This window comes from Oncorhynchus mykiss, chromosome 5, assembly GCF_057628025.1.
Source record: "Oncorhynchus mykiss isolate SJ-2025 chromosome 5, ASM5762802v1, whole genome shotgun sequence".
NCBI lineage: Eukaryota > Metazoa > Chordata > Actinopteri > Salmoniformes > Salmonidae > Oncorhynchus > Oncorhynchus mykiss.
The window spans coordinates 47,498,582-47,525,136 of record NC_143026.1 but is presented as its reverse complement, the minus strand read 5'-3'; the positions used below and the strand labels follow the sequence as shown (position 1 = coordinate 47,525,136).

The 26,555-nt window shown below is 42.1% G+C and overlaps 1 protein-coding gene across 1 annotated transcript in view; it reads left to right on the top strand.

Annotated features, from left to right (window-relative positions):
- LOC110523970 (adducin 1 (alpha)) overlaps window positions 1–26,555 on the top strand; it is a 54,935-nt gene that overhangs the window by 18,588 nt on the left and 9,792 nt on the right. The window contains 11 exon segments of the mRNA XM_036977703.2: window positions 5,143–5,355; window positions 6,512–6,674; window positions 8,745–8,896; window positions 10,892–10,972; window positions 11,651–11,800; window positions 12,150–12,293; window positions 17,604–17,702; window positions 17,973–18,140; window positions 18,425–18,772; window positions 21,318–21,413; window positions 21,711–21,803. Of these exon segments, the coding sequence (XP_036833598.2) occupies window positions 5,161–5,355; window positions 6,512–6,674; window positions 8,745–8,896; window positions 10,892–10,972; window positions 11,651–11,800; window positions 12,150–12,293; window positions 17,604–17,702; window positions 17,973–18,140; window positions 18,425–18,772; window positions 21,318–21,413; window positions 21,711–21,803 (1,689 nt within the window). The 5' untranslated portion in view covers window positions 5,143–5,160.

Here is a 26,555-nt window from a genome sequence, read left to right as displayed (position 1 = left end):
ACTTGTGAAACACGAGGAGAATGACTTTCATATCCATAATTATACATTTCTGTGTAGTACAGGCCAGGGACCTGTGGTGTAATTCCCTTAGCAGGTGTAAATCCATTTCACTTACTATAGTTCAATAACAAATCTCTACAGACATCTTTGAATCTTAAATCGGAGCAGATATTTAAGAGCTTTTGGAAAACATGTTCACTGTAATTCCATTACCAAAGTTTGCATTTGCACAGTTCTTTCATTACACTTTTTTTTTTTAATGGTATTTTTTTGGTTGAAATTGTTTAAAGTAGTCCTTGTGCATTGAGTAATATGGTTTGTTAAACTTTGAAATCAGTGGTTTTTGTTTGGCATATATTTTAAAGTGAAAAAAAACAGTCAAAGCGTAATTCCGTTACTGTGGAAATTGCCCTCAACTACAGTTTATTTTAGAGATTGTTCCGGGTCGGTTATCTAAATGGCATCAGGGTTGTATGTAAGAGAAGACAGATTTAGTCTGCAATGCTCCCTTCTCACACTGGCACCACAACATTAACAAAAAATACTCAACAATCAATAGTGCAGAGTGTGACTATGAACCAGAGACCTAAGAGACCATTAAGGAAGGATTTCATTGCTGGACACAGAAGACCATGGGTTGTGTACCAGATGTCACTCTATTCCCTATATAGTGCACTACTTTTGACAAGAGTCCTATGTTCTGGTCAAAGTACTGCACACCAGTACCAGTCAAAAGTTTGGGCACACCTACTCATTCAAGGGTTTTTCTTTATTTTGACTATGTTCTACATTGTAGAATAATAGTGAAGACATCACAACTATGAAATAACACATATGGGATCATGTAGTAACCAAAAAAGTGTTAAACAATCCAAATATATTTTATATTTGAGATTCTGCAAATAGCCACCCTTTGGCTTGATGACAGCTTTGCACACTCTTAGTATGCTCTCAACCAGCTTCATGAGGATTGCTTTTCCAACAGTCTTGAAGGAGTTTCCACATATGCTAAGCACTTGTTGGCTGCTTTTTCTTCACTCTGCAAACCAAATGGGATAGCGTATCGCTGCAGAATGCTGTGTTAGCCATGCTTTTTATGTGTGCCTTGAATTCTAAAAAAATCACAGACAGTGTCACCAGCAAATCACCCCCACACCATCCCACCACCACCTCCGTGTTTCACGGTGGGAACCACACGTGCAGAGATAATCCATGCACCTACTCTGCGTCTCACAAAGACATGGCAGTTGAGAACCAAACATCTTAAATTTGGACTCGTCAGACGAAAGGACAGATTTCCACAGTCTAATGTACATTGCTCGTGTTTCTTGGCCCAAGCAAGTCTCTTCTTATTATTGGTGTCCTTTAGTAGTGGTTTCTTTGCAGCAATTCAACCCTGAAGGCCTGATTCGTGGAGTATCCTCTGAACTGTTGATGCTGAGATGTCTGTTACTTGAACTCTGTGAAGCATTTATTTGGGCTGCTATCTGAGGTGCAGTTAACTAATGAACTTATCCTCTTCAGCAGAGGTAACTTTGGGTCTTCCTTTCCTGTGTTGGTCCTCATGAGAGCCAGTGCCGTCATAGTGCTTGATGGTTTTTGTGTCTGCATTTGAAGAAACTTTCAGTTCTTGAAATGTTCCGCATTGACTGACCTTTGGCTTAAGTTAATGATGAACTGTCCTTTCTCTTTGCTTATTTGAGCTGTTCTTGCCATAATATGGACTTGGTCTTTTACCAAATAGGGCTATCTTCTGTATACCATCCCTACCTTTTCACAACAGCTCAAACGCATTAAGGAAAGAAATTAAAGACATTTACTTTTAATAAGGCACACCTGTTAATTGAAATGCATTCCAGGTGACTACCTCATGAAGCTGGTTGGGAGAATGTCAAGCGTGTGCAAAGCTGTCATCAAGGCAAATGTTGGCTATTTGCAGAATATAATTTGATTTAACACTTTTTTGGTTACTACATGATTCAATGTGCTATTTCATAGTTTTGATGTCTTCACTATTATTCTACAATGTAGAAAATAGTAAAATATTCAGTAAAACCCTTGAATGAGTAGGTGTAAAACTATTGACTGGTACTGTATATAGGGAATAGGTTGCCATTTGGGAGGCATACACATCTATATTCTCTCCACCAGACAGACAGTGCAGCATTATCCACTGTCCTGTTGGACAATAAATGGAAATTCGTCATACAAAACCAGAGATTTGAGGACTTTTTTGTCCTGATGAGTTTGGAACAGCAAGACTTATGCCTAATTGCTATTTTTCTGTTCATGTTATTTGGTAGCCTGGAATCCAAGCTGTAAAACAGAGCATGTCTGTTTGGATTCTAAGCTAGTTGATCTCTATTCTGTGCGTGTAAATTACACCAATCACAAGAATCCCTCAGGTCAGAAGTGAGATCCTTGCTTCAAAACAGTGTGGAAACATTGTATATACATTTTGACTTGATAAAGGATGCATCGTCATGGTTTTTCTACTTTCTCCATTCATTTATCCTGATTTCCCCTTTTTATTTGCACCTAAACTCTTCTTATTGTGTATCTGGCACTAAACCGATTGGACCAATGTCTGCTGTGAGGGCTGGATGGTTTGGGCCTGGCTAGTAGTTGTCATAGCATCCTTGTGTCCAGTTTTGGCTGCCTGAAAGCTGCTGTAACTGCTGAGAACTGAGAAGGGCAAATGGTTTACAGTGGTGTCTGCCAGCCCATAGAGGCCCGCTAGCCTTACTCTAATCCTCTTATGCTGCCCGTCTTTGTCCTCTGGGGGGTAGGTCTCTGTCTACAGGCTGCTAATGTACTTTATCTGAGAGAACATTATCCCCTCAGACAGCCTTGACAGAAATGAGACAAGATCAATTGCAAATAATTTCGGTCCCTCTAGCTTCGACTCCAGCCGCTCTAGGTTGAGTCTTGAATGGAAATCCGTGTCATGTCTGGCAGTGAGACTACTGTCCCTCCTTTCTCTCATCCCACCATCTATTTTCACTCCATCTATTTTTGCTCCATCTCTCCCATCAGCAATTCCAAGGCAACACAATTATGCTGAGACTCGCTTTAAAGACTTGAAAGAGTATTATTATTTTTTTTTTTCAACGCTTAACAAACCATACAACTCTATGCAATGACTACTTTGAACAATTTACACAGTAAATAAATACACGCATGGAAAACCCCGTTAAAATGGAATTGCACCCATCTCTCTCTGATCGTCAATGATGTTCTGTCTAAATTGGAGGTGGCGGTGCAAGCTGTACTGTGGTCCCTCCTTCCTGTACTCACTGTGTAGCCATCAAACACAATGATTGCCTGTGTTTTGCCGTGCTAGTGTTGGGTAAAATATATTGATTTCCTGTCCATTTTTCCCTGGCTCAGCCATTCAAAACAAAACCCAATAATAACAATAGCAAGGGACTTTCTATTTTATTATTGGGTTTTGTTTTGAATGACTGAGCCAGGGAAAGTGGACAGGAAATCAATAAGCCATGGGGTGTGTAGTCACATGACCAAACAGGAAGCAGCAGAGGTGATGGCATAAAGCCATGCAACGTGACTGAATGTTTGGGACAGCAAGTGTGACGTGCACATTTTAAATTCTGAGGCAGTGGCATACACCCAGTAGTCCAGTGTGACTGTGTGATATTAAACGGATTACTTCGATGAAACCAGGATTGTGTTCATTAGGTACCAAATGTAAGAACTGACAGGGAGAGACTACTACCTTGGACTTGTCTAATAAGAAATGCTAATTTTCCTCTTACATTTCAAAATGTTTTTCTACAAGCGTACCTTAATAAACATGACCAGTGGAGATTTTAGCATGTAAATCTTGGTGGGGCAAACTAAAGAAGTACATGTTTTAGATCGATGCCAGCAAAGCCACACCACAACACTTAACAATACATGAATTGCACTGTAACGGTGACAAACAGTGCCCACAAACCTGTTAGGGCCTACAAAAAGCTGTCCCCACAGCAGAGTTCTCTGCTACATCTGGCTCTCAGCGGAGCCTTGTCTGGCAGTGAAACAGTTCATTCAGCCTCATTTACTGCCTTTTAAAAAAACATAGCTGATGTGGCTGACTTGCTTAAACAAATGTGGATTCTACTGACAATTGAGATGTACAAACTACGGCATAAGGGGACGACGAGCGGATAAGAGGCAATCTGTAATTTAGATTAAGATATTAATGAGCGAGTTAGGATGGACGTAGTCAATAACTATTTGTTCAGCACTTTTGAAAGGTACAGCAACAGAACTAAGAACATGGGCCATTCCTACAGTATTATCCCTGTACACCAAGGGAGAAAGGGACGTATAAGCAGACAATGAAAACTCTTACAATAGTCAATGATTACATTTCTCTAAAACAGGCTATAGGCTACATGTGCACTACCAAGTCAGCAGTAGGCTGAATTATGAGGGGAAAAGGGACCAAAAGATTAGGGTGAGGCATATGGGCTACTAACAGCTGACATACACTCAGCTACAGTATACATATCTCGTTGGCATATTACATCATTTATGCTGCAGAATACAATACATTTTTGGACATGGCCAATGTTGAATGTTTATCCTTTTAAGCTTGGAAAAGAGACCCTTAAACCCAGACTTGGACCACACACACACTCTACTGAATAGCAGGCTAGTAATTGCTTTGCAATGCTTGCAGTTAGCCACTGATTCCTTCAAACCACTCATTGTTGAATTTGCGATTTCCAACTTGTTGTGTAATGGTTGTCCAGTGGCCGATCACTGATACATTTTGTCGTAGTGTCCCCATGAGTGACAGAACACTGAGCCAATCATGACGCAAGTAGAGAACATTACAAACCCCTATTTTCCGCTGGCTACCTCACCACCACAGAAATCACTGAACTAGGCCGAAACACCTGCATTTTGGCGCTGCCTTACTCAAGAAAGCAAAAGAGACCATGTTTTGTATGCGGCTTTATTAACTCAAATATTTGTAACTTTTTATTATTATATATTTTTTTTTACATTGTTTACAAACTGATGTGACACTTACTAATGCCCAAGTAACATCCCCACCTGCCCTGAATGACGGGTCGCCACTGAACATGACCCATGTTGTAACATCTGACCTTTTCTCCCTGGCATCTTCAGGAGCCAACAGACCTGGTGATGAACGGTGACTCAGGTGCTGGGGTGGTGACTGCCCTCCCGCCCACCACCGCCCCCCACAAGGAGCGCTACTTTGACCGTGTGGATGAAAGCAGCCTAGAGTACCGGCGTGAGAGAAACATGGCTCCAGACCTCAGACAGGATTTCAACATGATGGAGCAGCGGAAGAGGGTCTCCATGATCCTGCAGAGCCCGGTAGGACTGGCTATCATACACACGCATGCAAATGCACATTCTCACAAACCCACACACACTCAGTATGAAGTGCTACTCCTTTTCTATCTTATGTCTTAATGTAATGTCACCAACATAAGAATATAAGAACACCTTTTGTTACTTCAAATTGAATAGCCTTTTTGTGTAGGGCTGTATCACCCTCTCCACTATCACATGGTATAACCACTTAACATTGATCAACAGTTTATCTGTCTCTCTCGAACACACTACTGTTCCCTCAACGCTCAGTTTAAGCCCAGTATATACGTATAAAAACTAAATATGTATACATCAGCCCTTATAGAGCCGGAAAAAAGACGGTCTTTATTATGCTGTGCAGTGTGGATGGATCAGGGTCTAGGGATAGGCAGAGAGCCATAAGGCCTCCGTACTCTAGTCCGAATGAGTTTATATGGGTCAGAGAGGAGATGAGCTCTTTCAGGGCAGCAATGACACACGCACATACACAAAGTGTGCCCACACCGACAGCAGCTGAGAGGGTAACACAAGGGTAGAGTTCATGATATTCTCCCCTAAGGTTCTCGTCATGTCAGGGGGCAGTATGAAATATACAGGACCAGTGTGAGGAGCAGATAATTTTTTAGTTCTCTCATAGCTGCTGTTGGGACAGTGGGAATGTTTAGTACAGTAATTGCTAGTCAGCCCTTCTGTAATATACTACGCTATTCCTACAAACATTGTTTCAGTTTGGAGCCTCTCTGTCTCCTCTTTGCAATGCGGCAGTCAACAGGCACTTCAGACTTACTTGTGACATTGTCAAGCAGCGACAGTGAGAGGACACGGGCAGATCTAATGTAGAGGCCCTTTTTAATTCAGATCACTCTTGATTTAAGAGTAACCATGGATCCTGTAATAGATGAACTAACAATAGCCATCCAGTGACAGTATTAGAATGCATCAGCGATTGCGACAGTGTATTGGCGCGTTCTGTCCTGCCCTGACCCTTCATCTGTCTGTGTGAATGTCAACTCTGCGACGGTTGTAGTGTATTGGCCCATATGTGTGCAGTGACGCGTCCTGACCCTTCAATGTCTGTCTCCAACTATGTGACTCTCTGACTGTGTGTCTGTCTCTGTCTGTTACTGACTGTGTTACTGTCTACTTTACTCCCCAGGCGTTTTGTGATGAGCTGGATACGATGATCCATGACCAGCTGAAGAGGGGAAAGACCCCCACCAGCCTGTTGGCCCTGCAGCAGATAGCTGATTTCATGACCACCAGTATCCCAACCATGTACCCTGCAGCGCCACAAGGAGGCATGGCTGCACTCAACATGAGTGAGTAATATGGAGTAGAATCCTGTCCTGTGTCTTCAGTTCTTACCACAATGATTCATTTTTAAATACTTTTGAAGTAAGTAGACTGTCTGGGGATACTCGAGAAGAGGTTTGGGATACTTTTTAATCGAATGTAAACTCAGCAAAAAAACTACAAAAAAAGAAACGTCCCTTTTTCGGGACCTTGTCTATCAAAGATAATTCGTAAAAATCCAAATAACTTCACAGATCGTCATTGTAAAGGGTTTAAACACTGTTTCCCATGCTTGTTCAATGAACCATAAACAATTATTGAACATGCACCTGTGGAACGGTCGTTAAGACACAAAAAGCTTACAGACTGTAGGCAATTAAGGTCACAGTTATGAAAACTTAGGCCACTAAAGAGGCCTTTCTACTGACTCTGAAAAACACCAAAAGAAAGTTCCCAGGGTCCCTGCTCATGTGCGTGAACGTGCCTTAGGCATGCTGCAAGGAGGCATGAGGACTGCAGATGTGGCCAGGGTAATAAATTGCGATGTCTGAACTGTGAGATGCCTAAGGCAGCGCTACAGGGAGACAGGATGGAGAGCTGATCATCCTCGCAGTGGCAGACCATGTGTAACAACACCTGCACAGGATTGGTACATCCGAACATCACACCTGCGGGACAGGTACAGGATGGCAACAGCAACTGCCCGAGTTACACCAGGAACGCACAATCCCTGCATCAGTGCTCAGACTGTCCGCAATAGGCTGAGAGAGGCTGGACTGAGGGCTTGTAGGCCTGTTGTAAGGCAGGTCCTCGTCAGACATCACCGCCAACAACGTTGCACAAACCCACCATCGCTGGACCAGACAGGACTGGCAAAAAGTGCTCTTCACTGACGATTAGCGTTTATTGTCGAAGGAATGACCGTTACATCGATTTGCAGGTGGAGGGTCCGTCATGGTCTGGGGCAGTGTGTCACAGCATCATCAGACTGAGCTTGTTGTCATTGCAGGCTATCTCAACGCTGTGTGTTACAGGGAAGACATCCTCCTTCCTCGTGGTACCCTTCCTGCAGGCTCATCCTGACATGACCCTCCAGCATGACAATGCCACCAGCCAAACTGCTCGTTCTGTGCGTGATTTCCTGCAAGACAGGAATGTCAGTGTTCTGCCATGGCCAGCGAAGAACCCGGATCTCAATCCCATTGTGCATGTCTTGGACTTGTTGGATCGGAGGGTGAGCGCTAGGGCCATTCCCCACATAAATGTCTGGGAATTTGCAGGTGCCTTGGTTGAAGAGTGGGGTAACATCTCACAGCAAGAACTGGCATATCTGGTGCAGTCCATGAGGAGGAGATGCACTGCAATACTTAATGCAGCTGGTGGCTACACCATATACTGGCTGTTACTTTAGATTTTGATCCCCCACCTCCTTTGTTCAGAGACACACTATTCCATTTCTGTTTGTCACATGTCTGTGGAACTTGTTCAGTTTATGTCTCAGTTGTTGAATCTTATGTTCATACAAATATTTATACATGTTAAGTTTGCTGAAAATAAGCTCAGTTGACAGAGGACGTTTTTATTTTTTTTGCTGAGTTTATATGGCGCTATATGTGATGCATGTACCTTGCAGCACCCCAGGGAGCCATGACTGCCCTCAACATGAGTAAGTAATGTAGCTAACATATGTAGAATGACTAGTTAGTGCACTGGTCTGTTACATACTGTATACCCCATCCATTGTCTGTTACCCTCAACTTACATGCTGCGTAGATGTGTTTAAATGTTACGCATATGTTGTCTAGCACTTCCACTGATAGTCATGTGACCAGATTAGTAGGTCCCCTCAGTCCAAGATGGCCTCCACTGAGATCAGAGGTTGGTAGTAGTGTTGTAGTAGAGGGAAACTTCAGGCTTTGTAATTATAGAAGCTTTGGTAATTACAAACGCTTTGTTTATGCCAAATAAACACATTCTTTGTTAACCGAGGTAAGTGAAATTGTTCCTCTGTCTCTTTTTTCTCAATTAAATTTGTTTTATTGGAATTATGTAACAATATACATATTGCCAAAGTGTCTCCCTCTCTCCCTCTCTAGGTCTGGGTATGGTAACTCCAGTGAATGACTTACGTGGATCTGACTCTATCTCCTATGAGAAAGGAGAGAAACTGCTTCGTTGTAAGCTAGCTGCCTTCTACCGCCTGACAGACCTCTTTGGCTGGTCCCAGCTCATCTACAACCACTTAACCGTAAGAGAACCTTATACTGTAGGCATCTTACCCCTCTAGTAATACTGTATATCACTGAAGCTGTCTTGTAGTCAGTAGGAAACACCTGAAGTGGTATGTAAGGACAGGATCTTTTTTTCCCCCACTGCAGGATAATGTAGTGCTTGCTTAGCACATTTTACCAGCATATTTTCGGAAAGCTCGTTATGGAAATGTGGGGTTGGCTAGGTTAGTAAGATTAGCTGAGTAAGCGTTTATATAGATGAACCATCAAAAGAATGTGAAAATACTAACTACTGCATTATTGTATGTATGTACAGTTGAAGTCGAAAGTCTACATAAACCTTAGTCATATCTATTAAACTCAGTTTTTCACAATTCCTGACATTTAATCCTTGTAAAAATTCCCTGTCCTGGGTCAGTTAGGATCACCACTTTATTTTAAGAATGTGAAATGTCAGAATAATAGTAGAGCGAAGGATTTATTTCAGCTTTTATTTCTTTCATCACATTCCCAGTGAGTCAGACGTTGACATACACTCAATTAGTATTTGGTAGCATTGCCTTTAAATTGTTTAACCTGGGTCAAATGCTTCAGGTAGCCTTCAACAAGCTTTCCAGAATAAGTTAGATGAATTTTGGCCCATTCCTCCTGACAGAGCTGGTGTAACTGAGTCAGGTTTGTAGGTCTCCTTGCTCGCACAAGCTTTTTCAGTTCTGCCCACAAATGTTCTATTGGATTGAGGTCATGGCTTTGTGATGGGTACTCCAGTACCTTGACTTTGTTGTCCTTAAGCCATTTTGCCACAACTTTGGAAGTATGCTTGGGGTCATTGTCCATTTGGAAGACCCATTTGCGACCAAGCTTTAACTTCCTGACTGATGTCCGGAGATGTTGCTTCAATATATCCACATACTTTTCCTGCCTCGTGATGCCATGTATTTTGTGAAGTGCACCAGTCCTTCCTGCAGCAAAGCACCCCCATAACATGATGCTGCCACCCCCGTGCTTCACGGTTGGGATGGTGTTCTTCAGCTTGGAAGCCTCCCCCTTTTTGCTCCAAACAAAACAATGGTCATTATGGCCAAACAGTTCTACTTTTGCTTCATCAGACCAGAGGACATTTCTCCAAAAAGTACCATCTTTTTCCACATGTGTAGTTGCAAACTGTAGTCTGGCTTTTTTATGGCGGTTTTGGAGCAGTGGCTTCTTCCTTGCTGAACGGTCTTTCAGGTTATGACGTTTTACTGTGGATATAGATACTTTTGTATCTGCTTCCACCAGCATCTTCACAAGGTCCTTTGCTGTTGTTCTGGGATTGATTTGCACTTTTCACACCTAGGTACCTTCATCTCTAGGAGACAGAACGCGTCTCCTTCCTGAGTGGTATGATTGCTGCGTGGTCCCATGGTGTTTATACTTGCGTACTACTGTTTGTACAGAAGAACATGGTACCTTCAGGCTTTTAGAAATTGCTCCCAAGATGAACCAGACTTGTGGAGGTCTACACATTTTTTTTCTGAGGTCTTGGCTGATTTCTTTTGATTTTCCCATGATGTCAAGCAAAGAGGCACTGAGTTTGAAGGTAGACCTTGAAAAACATCCACAGGTACACCTCCAATTGACTCAAATTTTGTCACTTAGCCTATCAGAAGCTTCTACAGCCATGGCATCATGTTCTGGAATTTTCCCAGCTGTTAAAGGCAGTCAACTTAGTGTATGTAAACTTCTGATCCACTGGAGTTGTGATACAGTGAAATAATCCGTCTGTAAACAATTGTTGGAAAAATGACTTGTGTCATGCACAAAGTAGATGTCCTAACCGACTTGCCAAAACTATAGTTTCTTAACAAGAAATGTGTGTAATGGTTGACAAACGAGTTTTAATGACTCCAACCTAAGTGTATGTAAATTCCGACTTCAACTGTATGTGTGTGAGCCATTTGGGGTAATTCCTTAGGCTTGTTTGTTTGGTACTGAATAACTTGTTAAGACCACCATCTGTACTCTTCCAGGTCAGGGTGAATTCAGATCAGGAGAGGTTCATTATTGTCCCTTTTGGGCTTCTGTACAGTGAAGTCTCCGCCTCCAGTCTGGTAAGGTTCTTCCCCCAGTGCCTCTCACTCTTAACAGAGCTGCCTGCATAATGTATAATAACGCTGTGAACTAATAAAAAAAAATGTATGTCCTATGTTGTATTAAATGCATTTTAAATAAGTGATTTGTCATTTTACCTGCCTATTTTAATATAATATCTGGCTTTGGGATTCTGAATGCATTACGTTTATCATCTTCCAACCGTACTAGAGACATTAAGGTTGTTCCATCTCTGGCTAGTGTATACTGTAATCTGGAGATATAACACTTGTCTTGTTATATAATGACTCATAGATCCTTCAAGGCCGAAGCTGCCGTCAACCCTTTTCCCTCTGCCTGTTTTATCTTTTTACATTGTCAATTTCACTGACAGGCAGTGTCACTGTAGCCTGAGTGCCATTTGTGCTGTCTTGCCAACTCTTATATCAAGTTTGGCTAGAGTTTGCAAGACCGAACAAATAGATCTGGGACTCAGGCTAGCATCGTAAGATAAGGGCATCGACTCACTTGTTTAACTGAATGATCCCAGATGTATTTTTAGTTAACTTTTAGATTGTTCATTTCTCTAGGCTTTCAGTCATAAGGCATTGACTCACTGCTGCCTGTCTGGTCCTATCCCATAGAGCTATGTAATAATGTATCCTGTCTATTTAATTATTATTATTATCCCGTCCTAGGTGAAGATTAATATGCAAGGGGAGATTGTGGACCGGGGGAGCACCAATCTAGGGGTCAACCAGGCTGGCTTCACTCTCCACTCAGCCATCTATGCAGCCCGGCCAGACGTTAAGTGCATTGTGCACGTCCACACACCGGCAGGAGCTGCAGTAAGAAATAAGCCCCCCCACCCACCTGACAAGTTCCTAACTTCCTGTCTCTGCCCGGTTGCTACAGATCTATGGAACTTTAGCATTTTTATGCTCTTGTAAACGTTAAAGTATTAGGTACATCTATTTTAGCTCATCATTCCATTGGTGAAAATTCTGCCCACCCGGTACATCAAGCGAGCTAGAATGAATGTGAAAAATCATGAAATACTGCTGCTACCAAGTCAGCTGTTGTGGTGTAATTACAGTCTCTGTGTGTTGTTTCAGGTGTCGGCCATGAAATGATATCTGCTGCCCATCTCTCCAGAGGACCTGTCCCTATTGGTAAATAACTTGTGTTGTATTTCAGGTGTCGGCCATGAAGTGTGGCCTGTTACCCATCTCTCCGGAGGCCCTGACCCTGGGGGAGGTGGCTTACCATGACTATCACGGCATCATCATAGACAAAGAGGAGAACGTCCTCATACAGAAGAACCTGGGGCCAACCAGCAAGGTACCAGAAGAAGGGTTCAAAAGTATGGGGGCCAGGCTAGGGAGGGTTTGAGAATACATTTTCAAATCAAATTGTATTTGTCACATACACATGGTTAGCAGATGTTAATGCGAGTGTAACGAAATGCTTGTGCTTCTAGTTCCGACAATGCAGTAATAACCAACGAGTAATCTAACCTAACAATTCCACAACAACTACCTTATACACACAAGTGTAAAGGGATAAAGAATATGTACATAAAGATACATTAATGAGTGATGGTACAGAACGGCATAGGCAAGATGCAGTAGATGGTATAGAGTACAGTATATACATATGAGATGAGTATTGGAGGGTCTATAAACATAAAGTGGCATAGTTTTAAAGTGGCTAGTGATAGATGTATTACATAAAGATGCAGTAGATGATAGAGTACAGTATATACATATACATATGAGATGTGTAATGTAGGGTATGTAAACATTATATTAAGTGGCATTGTTTAAAGTGGCTAGTGATACATTTTTACATCAATTTCCATTATTAAAGTGGCTGGAGTTGAGTCAGTATGTTGGCAGCTGCCACTCAATGTTAGTGGTGGCTGTATAACAGTCTGATGGCCTTGAGATAGAAGCTGTTTTTCAGTCTCTCGGTCCCTGCTTTGATGCACCTGTAATGACCTCGCCTTCTGGATGATAGCGGGGTGAACAGGCAGTGGCTCGGGTGGTTGTTGTCCTTGATGATCTTTTTGGCCTTCCTGTGACATCGGGTGGTGTAGGTGTCCTGGAAGGCAGGTAGTTCTTCACAACGCTGTCTGTGTGGACCAATTCAGTTTATCCGTGATGTGTACGCCGAGGAGCTTAAAACTTACTACCCTCTCCACTACTGTCCCATCGATGTGGATAGGGGGTGCTCCCTCTGCTGTTTCCTGAAGTCCACAATCATCTCCTTTGTTTTGTTGACGTTGAGTGTGAGGTTATTTTCCTGACACCACACTCCGAGGGCACTCACCTCCTCCCTGTAGGCAGTCTCGTCGTTGTTGGTAATCAAACCTACCACTGTAGTGTCGTCCGCAAACTTGATGATTGAGTTGGAGGCGTGCATGGCCACGCAGTCGTGGGTGAAAAGGGAGTACAGGAGAGGGCTCAGAACGCACACTTGTGGGGCCCAGTGTTGAGGATCAGCAGGGTGGAGATGTTGTTTGCAAGTGTGCGTGCGTGCGCACATTGTAATGGTTTTGACTTGAGGTTAGTGTTTGTTAGGGGTGCCAGGTAGGTTGTGCCTACCAGAGAAAATATTGATTTCTCCATTTTGTTTGAGTGATTGAGTCCGGTCTGTCAAGTCCACACCAGTGCAAAGGACTCATGTGAAAGTCAGTATGGAAATACACTTTTCATAAATCCTTAAAACATTGGAAATAACTTATTTTGCATTTGCAATTTTCGTCTGTGATGTCGTGACCGCTCGAGCCTGTGGATTTCTGAACATAACACGCCAACCAAATGGAGGTTTTTGGCTATAAAAATAATCTTTATCAAACAAAAGGAAACTTTTATTGTGTAACTGGGAGTCTTGTGACTGCAAACATCCGAAGATCATCAAAGGTAAGCGATTCATTTTTATTGCTTTTCTGACTTTCGTGACCAATCTACTTTGCTGCTAGTTGTTTAATGTTTTGTCTGCTGAGAGAGATGTCCTAACAAACGCTTGGATAGCTTTTGCTGTAAAGCTTTTTTTAAATCTGACACGCCAGGTGGATTAACAACAAGCTAAGCTGTGTTTTGCTATATTGCACTTGTGATTTCATGAATATTAAATAATTTTAGGAATTTGAATTTGGCGCTCTGCAATTCAGCAGATGTTGACAAAAATGATCCCGTTAACGGGATGGGTGCGCCAAGAAGTTAAGGCATGAAACTTCTTCGTCTGAGAAAGTTAAATCACCTTCCTCTTCAACGATATCCAGGACCTTGTAGCCATCAATCTCCTCCAATTCCTCAGCAGAGGGGAAACTGTCCGTAAGGCGTGAGACATGTCCTCTTTCAGCTCTCAGTAGTTCAGAGGACCCATTTGCTACACCATCCTATATAGTCCTTGCCATTTCGGGAAAAAAAACGTTGTTTTTGCATTATTTAAACCAAATTGAACATGTTTCATTATTTATTTAAGGCTAAATAGATTTTTATTGATGTATTATATTAAGTTAAAATAAGTGTTAATTCAGTATTGTTGTAATTGTCATTATTACAAATAAATAAATAAAAATTGGCTGATTTAATCGCTAGCGGCTTTTTTGGTCCTCCAATAATCGGTATCGGCGTTAAAATCATAATCGGTCGACCTCTAGTCTGAAGGTACCACGTTCATCTGGACAAATAGTACGCAAGTATAAACACCATTGGACCACGCAGCCGTCATACCTTTCAGGAAGGAGACTCGTTCTGTCTTCTAGAGATGAACATACTTTGGTGTGAAAAGTGCAAAACAATCCCAGAACAAACAGCAAAGGACCTTGAAGTGAAGATGCTGGAGGAAACCGGTACAGAAGTATCTATATCCACAGTAAAGCGAGTCCTATATCGACAACCTGAAAGGCCGCTCGGCAAGGAAGAAGCCACTGCTCCAAAACCGCCATAAAAAAGCCAGACTATGGTTTGCAACTGCACATGGGAACAAAGATTGTACTTTTTGGAGAAATGTCCTCTGGTCTGATGAAACAAAAATAGAACTGTTTGGCCATAATGACCATCGTTTTGTTTGGAGGAAAAAGGGGGAGGCTTGCAAGCTGAAGAACACCATCCCAACCGTGAAGCACGGGGGTGGCAGCATCATGTTGTGGGGGTGCTTTGCTGCAGGAGGGACTGCTGCACTTCACAAAATACATGGCATCATGAGGTAGGAAAATTATGTGGATATATTGAAGCAACATCTCAAGACATCAGTTAGGAAGTTAAAGCTTGGTTGCAAGTGGGTCTTCCAAATGGTCAATGACCCCAAGAATACTTCCAAAGTTGTGGCAAAATGGCCTAAGGAAAACAAAGTCAAGGTATTGGAGTGGCCATCACAAAGCCCTGACCTCAATCCCATAGAAAAGTTGTGGGCAGAACTGAAAAGGCGTGTGCAAGCAAGGAGGCCTACAAACCTGACTCGGTTACACCAGCTCTATAAACTTATTGTGTGAAGCTTGTTGAAGGCTACCCAAAACGTTTGACCCAAGTACTAATTGAGGTTAGGTAAACTTCTGAACCACTGGGAATGTGATAAAAGAAATAAAAAGCTGAAATAAATCCTTCTCTCTGCTATTATTCTGACATTTCACATTCTTAAAATAAAGTGGAGATCCTAACTGACCTAAGACAGGGAATTTTTACACGGATCGAATGTCAGGAATTGTAAGAAACTGAGTTTAAATGTATTTGGCTAAGGTGTATGTAAACTTCCGACTTCAACTGTACTTCTCCCCATCTTAGCTACTTTTGTATCAATATGTTTTTTGATCATGACCGTTTACAATCTATGGTACTCCAAGCAGTTTAGTCATCTCAACCTGCTCAATTTCCACATTAATTATTACAATATTTAGTTGAGGTTTGGTGTGCAGTGAGTTTTTTTGTTCCAAATACAATGCTTTTAGTTTTAGAAATATTTAGGGCTAACTTATTCCTTGCTACCCACTCTGAAACTAACTGCAGCTCTTTAAGTGTTGCAGTCATTTCAGTTGCTGCAGTAGCTGACGTGTATAGTGTTGAGTCATCCGCATACACTCTGGTTTTGCTCAAAGTCGGCGGCATGTTGTTAGTAAAAAATAAACAGCTACCCTGGGGAATTCCTGCTCCTACCTGGATTACATTTGAGAGGCTTCCATTAAAGAACACCCTCTGTGTTTTGTTAGACAGGTAACTCTTTATCCACATTATAGCAGTGGGTGTAAAGCCATAACACACAAGTTTTTCCAGCAGCAGACTATGATCGATAATGTCAAAAGCTGCACTGAAGTCTAACAAGACAGCCCCCACAATCATTTTATCATCAATTTCTCTCAGCCAATCATCAGTCATTTGTGTAAGTGCTGTGCTTGTTGAGTGTCCTTCCCTATAAGTATGCTGATATTCTGTTGTTAATTTGTTTACTGTGAATCTGGTCAAACACAATTTCTTCCAGAAGTTTACTAATGGTTGGTAACGGGCTGATTGGTTGGCTATTTGAGCCAGTAAATGGGACTTTTAGTATTCTTGGGTAGGGGAATGACTAGCTTTCCTACAGGCCTGAGATCACACACTTTCTAGTTGGCTTAAATTGAAGATGTGGAAAAACAGTATTTTTCCATCCAGATTGTCAGACCCTGGTGGCTTGTCATTGTTGATAGACAACAATTATTATTTTTTTCACCTCCTCCATCTCGCCAATGGAACAAGTCATTAAGTAGTTGGCAATATCAGTTGCCTTTGATGAATGAGCCATCTGATTCAATGAATGATGGAGCCGAGTTGGCTTTTTCTCCCAAAATTTCATTTAAGGTGCCCCAAAGCTTTTTACTATCATTCTTTATATATTTTTTTGTTTCATAGTATGGTTTATTTTTATTAAGTCATAACTTCAAAACAACTGTTCCTTTGCGTTGGTTGTATTACCAAAGTAAATGATCACAGTCAATTTAAGTCACAAAACAATAACAACCTTGGTTCACTGGTAAATGTCCATTACCTCGGGCATAAATAAAAAAAAGTCTAGCCCGGGTAAAGGAGTGCAGTGAACCCGAGTGACCTCAGTCACACAATTGTCTTTCCATAAAATGATGCGTGAAACCCATCTCCTTCATACAATCAGATTGCAATAAACTCCAGTTTCACACATAATAAAGAGTATCAAATCTCAGCAGTCTTAAACTGAATACATAAACCAACACGGTATAAATCACCCCAAAACAAATGGGTCAAAGGTCAAGGAGAACAGCCGAGACCAACGTAGATCGGTAGTCCAACAATGGACAGAAGTAGATCCGATACTGGTTGATCTTGCGACACAGCTACAGTACAAACTTTGAAATACAACAAAACAAACGGGGTATGAACGACTTTCCAAGCTGAGTGTTGAACACTTCCTCTCTCGCCCAATATCACCAACCCACTTTTGCACGGCAGATGCTGGCTATTTAATAGGGAATTAAAGCGGAAGCACCCCATCGGCAGGAGAAGCACTGGGACGGTTCAGACAAATTCAGGGCAGTCACAACATGGCTTAATCTGTCTGGAAACTGGCCCGACATGTCTGTGTGAGAGTGGACAGCGTTTGTGGGTACACTGAGTTGTTTGGATGTTATTTGTCCTCTAGGTTCTGATCCTGAGAAACCATGGTCTGGTGTCTGTTGGGGAGACTGTGGAGGAAGCCTTCTACTATATCCACAACCTGGTCACTGCATGTGAGATCCAGGTAGGACAGTTTTCAGACCAAACTTGATTTCTGTGAGAATCTGCTCCAGGGCCTCTTCTCTGCGGCCGGTCTTGATCAATGATGCATCATATTGTATTATTACAAAGAGGAGGTTATATTGTTACTCTCAGGCAAGATGCCAACTCTTTGAGCATTTGAAATCTAAGCACAACATATACCAAACACAATACTTCCTTCTGCATGTGACATGATTGTGACTGAATTACTTTGTGTGGGACTATGTGTTTGTGTGTGTGTGTGTGTGTCCAGGTGCGCACCCTAGCCAGTGCTGGAGGACCTGGTAACCTGGTGATGCTGGACCCTGCTAAGTACAAATCCCGGCCACGGTGCTCTGAGCATGTCGAGGGCTCCAAACACCCGAAATGGCTGGTCGGGGAGCAGGAGTTTGAGGCTTACATGAGGATGCTGGATAACCTGGTAGGAATTAATCTATTAGTCTTGAGAGTAATGATACCTTTTCATAAACTGGTCCCAGATCTGTTTGTTGTCTTGCCATCTCCTATGGTCATTGCCAAATGTTGTTTGACCGTAGGAGTTAGTAAGACAGTACAAACAGATATGAGACTACCAGGATAACATTTTCTTACAGTTGACAGGTTTTCATGTGAAATATAATTATTAATACTGTAGATTACTATCAACTATTTGATATGCCTTGCATTAAAAAAAAACTCTAACTGACTGTCTCTCTCTTTCTCTAGGGTTACAGGACAGGCTACCCCTACAGGTGCCCTGCCCTGCGAGACAAAGCTAAAAAGTTCAGCAGCGACATAGAGATCGCTCCCTTGGCCACGGGCTATTCCTATGCCGAGGACAGTGACTCGGGCGCTCGCTCCCCTCTCAAGCACAGCTTTCAGAGGCAGCAGCGTGACAAGACCCGCTGGCCCAACTCGGGCCGGCCGGAAGAGGCCTACGAGGAAGGGCCCGACAGTGGCAGCCCCAAGTCGAAGACTAAGGTGTGGACGAACATTACACACGATCACGTCAAACCCTTGCTGCAGTCTCTCTCGTCCGGTGTCTGCGTGCCAAGCTGTATTACCAACTGCTTGGTCTGTGCCTACCTTATTGTTCATAGTTACAGTTCAGCTAGTTGATGACAGGGCAGCTGGTTGGCACTCTAAGGTTGGGGTGAAATGGATCCTGTGATCTATTTAGACCCTGTGATATAGCTACTTCTCCAGACAACTCCAGTGTTTGGATGTATCTAACCACCCTCTCTGACCAGTATTTAACTAATTCCCATTGTGGTAGTTTTGCTCTATTTTCCTCTCTCTAGCCAGTCCAAAGACCAGACTTTTAATAACTGCTTGAGAGCAGTTCCCTTAAATGCCCTTCTTTGTTCTAAAGAAGTTGTTTTCCCTACGAACCACTCTTAAGCAGTTGGTCCCTCCCTCTATTCCTCATCTTAGTCCCTCCCCTTTCCGTCCTTTGTTCCCTCAGGCTTTAGGGTGCCACATCAGCAGCCCAGCGCATGCGGTGCTGCATGAGTAGTCAGATGCATTGTAGGTGCTCTCCGGGAGGAGGAGCGACAGGGGCGTTGCATGAGCCCAGAGTGGGCGCGGCTCGATGATGTTGCTAACCAACCACTACTGTTGCTTTACAGATGTATTCTCGTTCCTTTCTGTCTGGTGTTGTGTGTCTGGTCTGTAGCTTTTATAACTGTACACCCAGGGAAGTTAGTGCAGTATTAAACTCAAGCAAAACGTAGGATGCATTTTACTAAAGCAAACCCTCATACCTTTCTACGGTGTTGCACACAATTTTTGTACCACAGTTGATATGAGAGTGACAATGTATTACTAATTACTAGCTAATGTAATAGAACCATACACTAAATTATAGATAGACAGTGTCCCCCTTTTGTAGATGCACTTCAAAGCTAGCATGCCTCTCTTTATTTTGAGCACTGTTTGACCTTTGAAACTGAGGAATTTACCTCTATCTCTTGTAGCTGGTCCTTCAGCCAGACAGCCAATTACATCACAGTTAAATCCACAGACAAGAGTGAATAAGGCGCAAGGCCGCCCTGCTTTTGGTACGGAATTGGAATCAGAATATCATGAGTCATAGCCTGCTTTTTTTGTGAGTCTGCCCCCTCTATTCTTGAATCCCGAACCACCTCCCAACTCTCCAGGGCTGATAATATGACATTTTATTTGTGTTCCCCTGCATGAGCGAATATGTTTAGTAACATTTTTATTTTTAAACAAGACATTTAACCCGTTCTTGACTTTTGAAACAATTACCTCCTCTGGGAAGTAGGAGAAAGTGTTGTGTTGTGAGACTCGGTACATAATCAGTGAGTATATCATGTTTACATGTCCATCCCATGTTTCCTAACTACATCCCAGATGCCCTTTGCCTCTTCCCCATCTAGTTTTTGGTTTGGCACCTAACAGCTTTAACAGCCCAGCTGAAACATCTCTTAAACAGAAAAGAACCCATAGCTTATGCTACTCCAAGGCAAAATGCATAGTAACATGCTTTCCAGTAAGTGCATCAAAAAAGATGGAAAAAATATAAATATTTGCATGAAGGCTAAAAGTAGATTCAGCGGCTGCTCATTTAATCTATAAAAAAATCAAATGAAAAGCTCAATCTTTTTCTTTCCATCCTGGCCTGAGCTTTCCCATCGTTTCTGTTTAAACACCTCTGTCAAGAACTCCCAGAACAGTCCAGTTCATTACCTTCATGACAGCTCCAGAGGTTTTTTTTCTCCACAGCTGTCATAAGAAAGTTGTTCAGTAGTAGATCAAAATACCATTGCGTAATGGCAGCCCCTTTTAACTAAACGTGAACTAAGGACCATTTAACTTGTATAAAATGTAATTCTTGGGGGTAACACTAAGTTGGCGTTTTTTAACCAATAACCAATTAGTTATTCTGTCAGTCAGTGAATGGTGGACGAGTGTCTCGTCTGTCGGTGTGTTTTTCTCTTTATCCCTGTTGTTCTGTTACTGTACTGTATGTTAGCCTGGGAAATGACTTGGTGATGCCCACTCTCACGCCTCAACACATTGCTGCTAGCTCGCTGGTCGACATACAGTACATAGCTTCTACTGTACTGTAAGCCAGCGCCATCCTCGCCTCACCCTTCCACGTCCTCACCCCCTCCCCTTCCACGGTCTCTCATCTTCTTGTGATGTCTTCAGTTGCTCTTTTTTTGTGTTTTTTTACTTTTCTCTGTTTTTGAAGTCTACGAGTAACAGCCAGAGTATCGATGATGATGATGAGGAAACATTCAATAACCGATGCCTGTTAGGGGGTTAGATAATTACATAAAAATACCAGTAACTTAATACTGAAAAGGACTGTTCAGTGTGTACTTTCTCGAACTATGAAATATAGAGCCATCCTGCCAAAAGATGTATCATCATTGGTTTACTGCTTCCAGGTGTTTTTATTTTTTAAAATTCCGTTAGTCATACCTTCTCAATTTCTTTCAGTTTGAAAAGCATGACCTATTATTATTATTGTCCTGAAAAGGCCTGCATAGTCTGTATATTTAAATATTTTGCGGCTGTTTTTTTTTCATGTGATTTTGGCAGCATCGTTTTAGGCAGTTTATTTGAATTGTTGCTTTGGTAATTTCAGTGGACGAATGAGGAAGGGATGCGACAGGCTGCAGTAGCCAATCAGTTTGTCCCGCTCAACACAAACCCCAAGGAGGTGCTGGAGATGAGGAACAAGGTAGGATATCATTTTAACATGGACTCTGTCGATTATTTCAACATGGGTTGATTTGTGTCCCAACTCTCTGCCCTACTCCTGTAGTGTGCACTTATACACTGTTCATCATGGATTTAAAGCATTAGGTTGGTGTAAGTGTTGGCTGGAGCGATTTTTCAACCAAAAAAAATGAATCCATGAGTGGTAGTGCACACTTCGTAAGAATGGTAGAGAATCAGGATTTCTGTCTTTGTGCTTTTCAATGCATGTCTGTGACTCCGTATCCAACACCTCTTTCTGTCTGCTACCACCCTCTAGATCCGAGAGCAGAACCTTAAGGACATCAAGACTGCAGGGCCTGAGTCCCAGGTGCTGTGTGCTGGAAGCATTGTGGACCGCTCCTTTGTCCAGGTGAGTCCCTCCTGTGACCTGCCCCACCTCACAGCCGCCAGACAAACCCTGCAAAAATAGCGATATGTGTGCTGCCCTAAATGCTTAACCCTGAGCCGGACCACATTTCAAATTCTTAAGCTTGGTTTGATTGAGTTTGCCTGGAGCAATGAAACAAATATAATAGTTGCAGAACCGCAAACCCTGCGCTCAAAGCAAAGGCTAAAAGTATTTAAATAATTTCCAGTATTTGAACCCAGGTCTGATTTGATCACCCCCCGCTGACATTTAAGTTAACTTGGTTATTCTTTGATCACAGAAGTTCTGTAAACTTCCTGCTGCGTCTCAGGACGGGTTGTGTCCATCCCCTTTGGTTGATGTTAGATTTTCCTCCTTTTGATGACTAACCCCAACATGCTGTTAGCCTTCAGCACTGGTGGCCTTCAGCACTGGTGGCCTTCAGCACTGGTGGCCTTCAGGTCTGTCGGATTACTTTCATATGTCTTCAGAGTTGAGTTTGCATGTTGTTGGTTTGCCTTCCTTTGACCTCTGGCGGATCCCATTCATAATTTGTTATTGAGGTTTTGCTAGTTTCATTTGAATGATTTTTGGTAGGACTGCTGAGGCCATTGTTGAAGTGTTTGTCTGCTGACCAATGTAATGTGCATTATGTGATCAGATTTTACTATTGAAGGTCTTTAGAAGGACTGAATTGAGAAAGAGCTGTTGGTTTTCTCTTAACCTTTCTTCACTGTTAGTTGTAACGTTTTGGTTTTGCGTGATTTGATAGCGTTAAATCTAGCCTTGTGCATTGTATTGGGTGTTTGTCTCTGTAGTTTGACTTGCACACACTCCTGTGGTGTGTTGCAATGCATGATCCAGAGCCATTTGTTTTAATCATGATCACGCTCGAGACTGCCCAATTCACCTCCCTGAAACAAACGCTGCGTGTGTGTGTGTGACTATGCGTATTGTAACAAATGTGTGTTCTCGGACTGGGTTCTGCCCCCCTCACTCAGTTTACTATTGCAGGACGCCCCTCTGTCTGACTGTACGGACACTATTGCCAGCCTCGATCTGTCAGAGGCCAATAGTCCTGCTAAGTCTTTTAGAAAGGTACTTCCTGACCTTCCATGACCTCTCACCTCTCTTCTGTTTTTCTGTGTGATATCTGGAGCATGTTAGGCAACCGTTGTGGAACATTGCAGCTAGAAATAGAGTTGATGTTATTCCTTCAAGTCACATGTCAGAAAAAGCCAATTTATTCAACATTATTTATATATTTCTATCTCAATGTTCCACAATGTTGTGCCCTGTTGAATGCGGCCCTGTTCTTCATCGCCCCATATATAGGACTCCAAGGTGAGGTACAAACATTTAAGACAAATTGAATAGGCCCTATTGTCCAGACTGCTTTGAAATGCTCCATACTAGTAGTGACGTCAAACGTTCAGGCGCCACGTTAAATTGTGTTTTAGACCATTTTTTAAAACTATATGGTTAAATGAGTGAGATAATGTCATGGTTAGTTTGTGAGTGGGCAATGTATGTACAGTTGAAGTCAGAGGTTTACATACACCTCAGCCAAATAAACTTAAACTCAGTTTTTCACAATTCCTGACATTTAATCCTCGTAAAAGTTCCCTGTCTTAGGTCAGTTAGGATCACCACTTTATTTTAAGAATGTGAAATGTCCGAATAATAATAGTAGAGAGAATGATTTATTTAAGCTTTTATTTCTTTCATCACATTCCCAGTCGGTCAGAAGTTTACATACACTCAATTAGTATTTGGTAGCATTGCCTTTAAATTGTTCAACTTGGGTCAAGCTTTTTCAGTTCTGCCCATACATTTTCTAAAGGATTGAGGTCTGGACTTTGTGATGGCCACTCCAATACCTTGACTTTGTTGACCTTTAGCCATTTTGCCACCACTTTGGAAGTATGCTTGGGGTCATTGTCCATTTGGAAGACTCATTTGCGACCAAGCTTTAACTTCCTGACTGATGCCTTGAGATGTTGCTTCAATATAGCCACATCATTTTCAATCCTCATGATGCCGTCTATTTTGTGAAGTGCACCAGTCCCTCCTGCAGCAAAGCACCCCCACCTCATGATGCTGCCACCCCCGTGCTTCACGGTTGGGATGGTGTTCTTCGGCTTGGAAGCCTCTCCCTTTTTGCTCCAAACAAAACAATGGTCATTATGGACAAACAGTTTTATTTTTGTTTCATCAGACCAGAGGACATTTCTCCAAAAAGTACAATCTTTGTTCCCATGTGCAGTTGCAAACCATAGTCTGGCTTTTTTATGGCGGTTTTGGAGCAGTGGCTTCTTCCTTGCTGAGCGGCCTTTCAGGTTATGTCGATATAGGACTATGGATATAGATACTTTTGTACCTGTACAATTTTTTTATGAGGTCTTGGCTGATTTCTTTAGATTTTCCCATGATGTCAAGCAAAGAGGCACTGAGTTTGAAGGTAGGCCTTGAAATACATTCACAGGTACACCTCCAATTGACTCAAATGATGTCAATTGGTCTATCAGAAGTTTCTAAAGCCAGCCATGACATAATTTTCTGGAATTTTCCAAGCTGTGTAAGGGCACAGTCAACTTAGTGTATGTAAACTTCTGACCCACTGGAATTGTGATACAGTGAATTATAAGTGAAATATTCTGTCTGTAAACAATTGTTGGAAAAATGACTTGTGTCATGCACAAAGTACATGTCCTTACCGACTTGCAAAACTATAGTTTGTTAACAAGAAATTTGTGGAGTGGTTGAAAAACTAGTTTTATAATGACTCCAACCTAAATGTATGTAAACTTACGACTTCAACTGTATATCCTCTTAAATTGACATGTTGAATTATTTTGCCATATTAAAGCGCCAATATGTAACATTTTGGGCGATCTGATCAAATTCACATAGAAATTAGTTATAGATCTGTCATTCTTATTGAAAGCAAGTTTAAAAAGCAGTATTTGTTCTATGTGCGCTAGTTCTATGCATCCCGTTCTTAAATGTAGTTTTTGCATCTTACTTTCGGTTTTGTACACCAGCTGAAAATAAAACATTTTGGGTTATGGAAAATATATTTCACAGCAGTTTGGATGGTAAACTGATTCTCCACACACTCAAAACCTGCTTGTTTTGTCACAAACTGAAATTAGGCTAACTGTTAATATTTCAGAAACCAGGACATGGCGGACCAATTTCTGCATATTGCACCTATTTTAAGTAATTGTATATTGACCTAATATCCCTAATGTGGACAGTTTATTACAAGCTTGCATTTTCACCCCATAAAATGTAGTGGAATTACACATCCTTTTTTACCTCCGATTGGTGATGTTAATATAAAAGTTTATAGTCATCACAATGACGAAATGTATTGCTTAAAACAGATCAATATCATTGGTTTTGTACTGTTGATTTTGTCATGGGCTGGGTTGAGCAGGACTTGCAACGCAGAGTTGAGGTCGCTGGCCACACCAATGCATGGATTTGACAGTCAAACTATCACTTAAATAGCAGCTAACCATTGTCATTGTTCATATCCTATGCTGCGTCGTGATTCATTTACGTTAACTAACAGAAAAAGTGGTCTGTTCCTTTTTCCGTGATGGCAGCCTCCCGAAATCAACAACCGCCATTCCAAAATCAAAATGCAACACTTAAAAATACAAATTGTCCTCTAACCAGTGATGTACACATTCCCAGATTCCGTGTGATTTTTTTTTGTTGAGCTGTTAGTTTGAACAGGACGTGCAATCTCTCCCTCTCGCGCAAATGATTTCAACGTGATATCGATATGAGATTAAGTGTTGCGTTTCTCTTTCCGTTTTGGCGACTTCCAAATAAAAATGCATCACTCCGAAATGCAAGCAGACTGTCTACTGCAGGTTGTTCTCTAATCAGTGATGTAAAAAATATCTCCAGTTTCCATGCGTTTTTTGTCGTTGTGTTAGTTTCAACAGCGCATACAACCTGATATTCCCCCCTAATTGATATGAGTGATTTTATTGGCACTTTTCAAAACATATTTTTGGTGCGTGTGCAGTTTATATGGTTCTCGTATACAACTATATGATTACTATTCTTTCTAAAATGATCCGCTGCCATTGTTGCAACCCCTATTACCAGTCTGTTCAACCTCTTTCGTATCGAGATCCCTAAAGTTTGGAAAGCTGCTGCGGTCATCCCCTCTTCAAAGGGGGGGACACTCTAGACCCAAACTGTTATAGACCTATATCCATCCTGCCCTGCCTTTCTAAATTCTTCGAAATCTAAGTTAATAAACAGATCACTGACCACCTTCTCTGCTGTGCTATCCGGTTTCTGAGCTGGTCACGGGTGCACCTCAGCCACGCTCAAGGTACTAAATGATATCTTAACCGCCATTGATAAAAGACTGTACTGTGCAGCTGTCTTCATCGACCTGGCCAAGGCTTTCGACACTGTCAATCGCCACGTTCTTATCGGCAGACTCAACATCTCAAATGACTGCCTCACCTGGTTCACCAACCACTTCTCAGATAGAGTTCAGCGTGTCAAATCGGGCCTATTGTCTGGACCTATGGCAGTCTATTCGGGTACCACAGGGTACGATTCTCGGACTGACTTTTTTTCTCTGTATATATCAATGATGTTGCTCTTGCTGCAGGTAATTCCCTGATCCACCTCTACGCAGACGACACCATTCTGTATACATCTGGCCCTTCCTTGGACACTGTTAACTAATCTCCAAAAGAGCTTCAATGCCATACAACA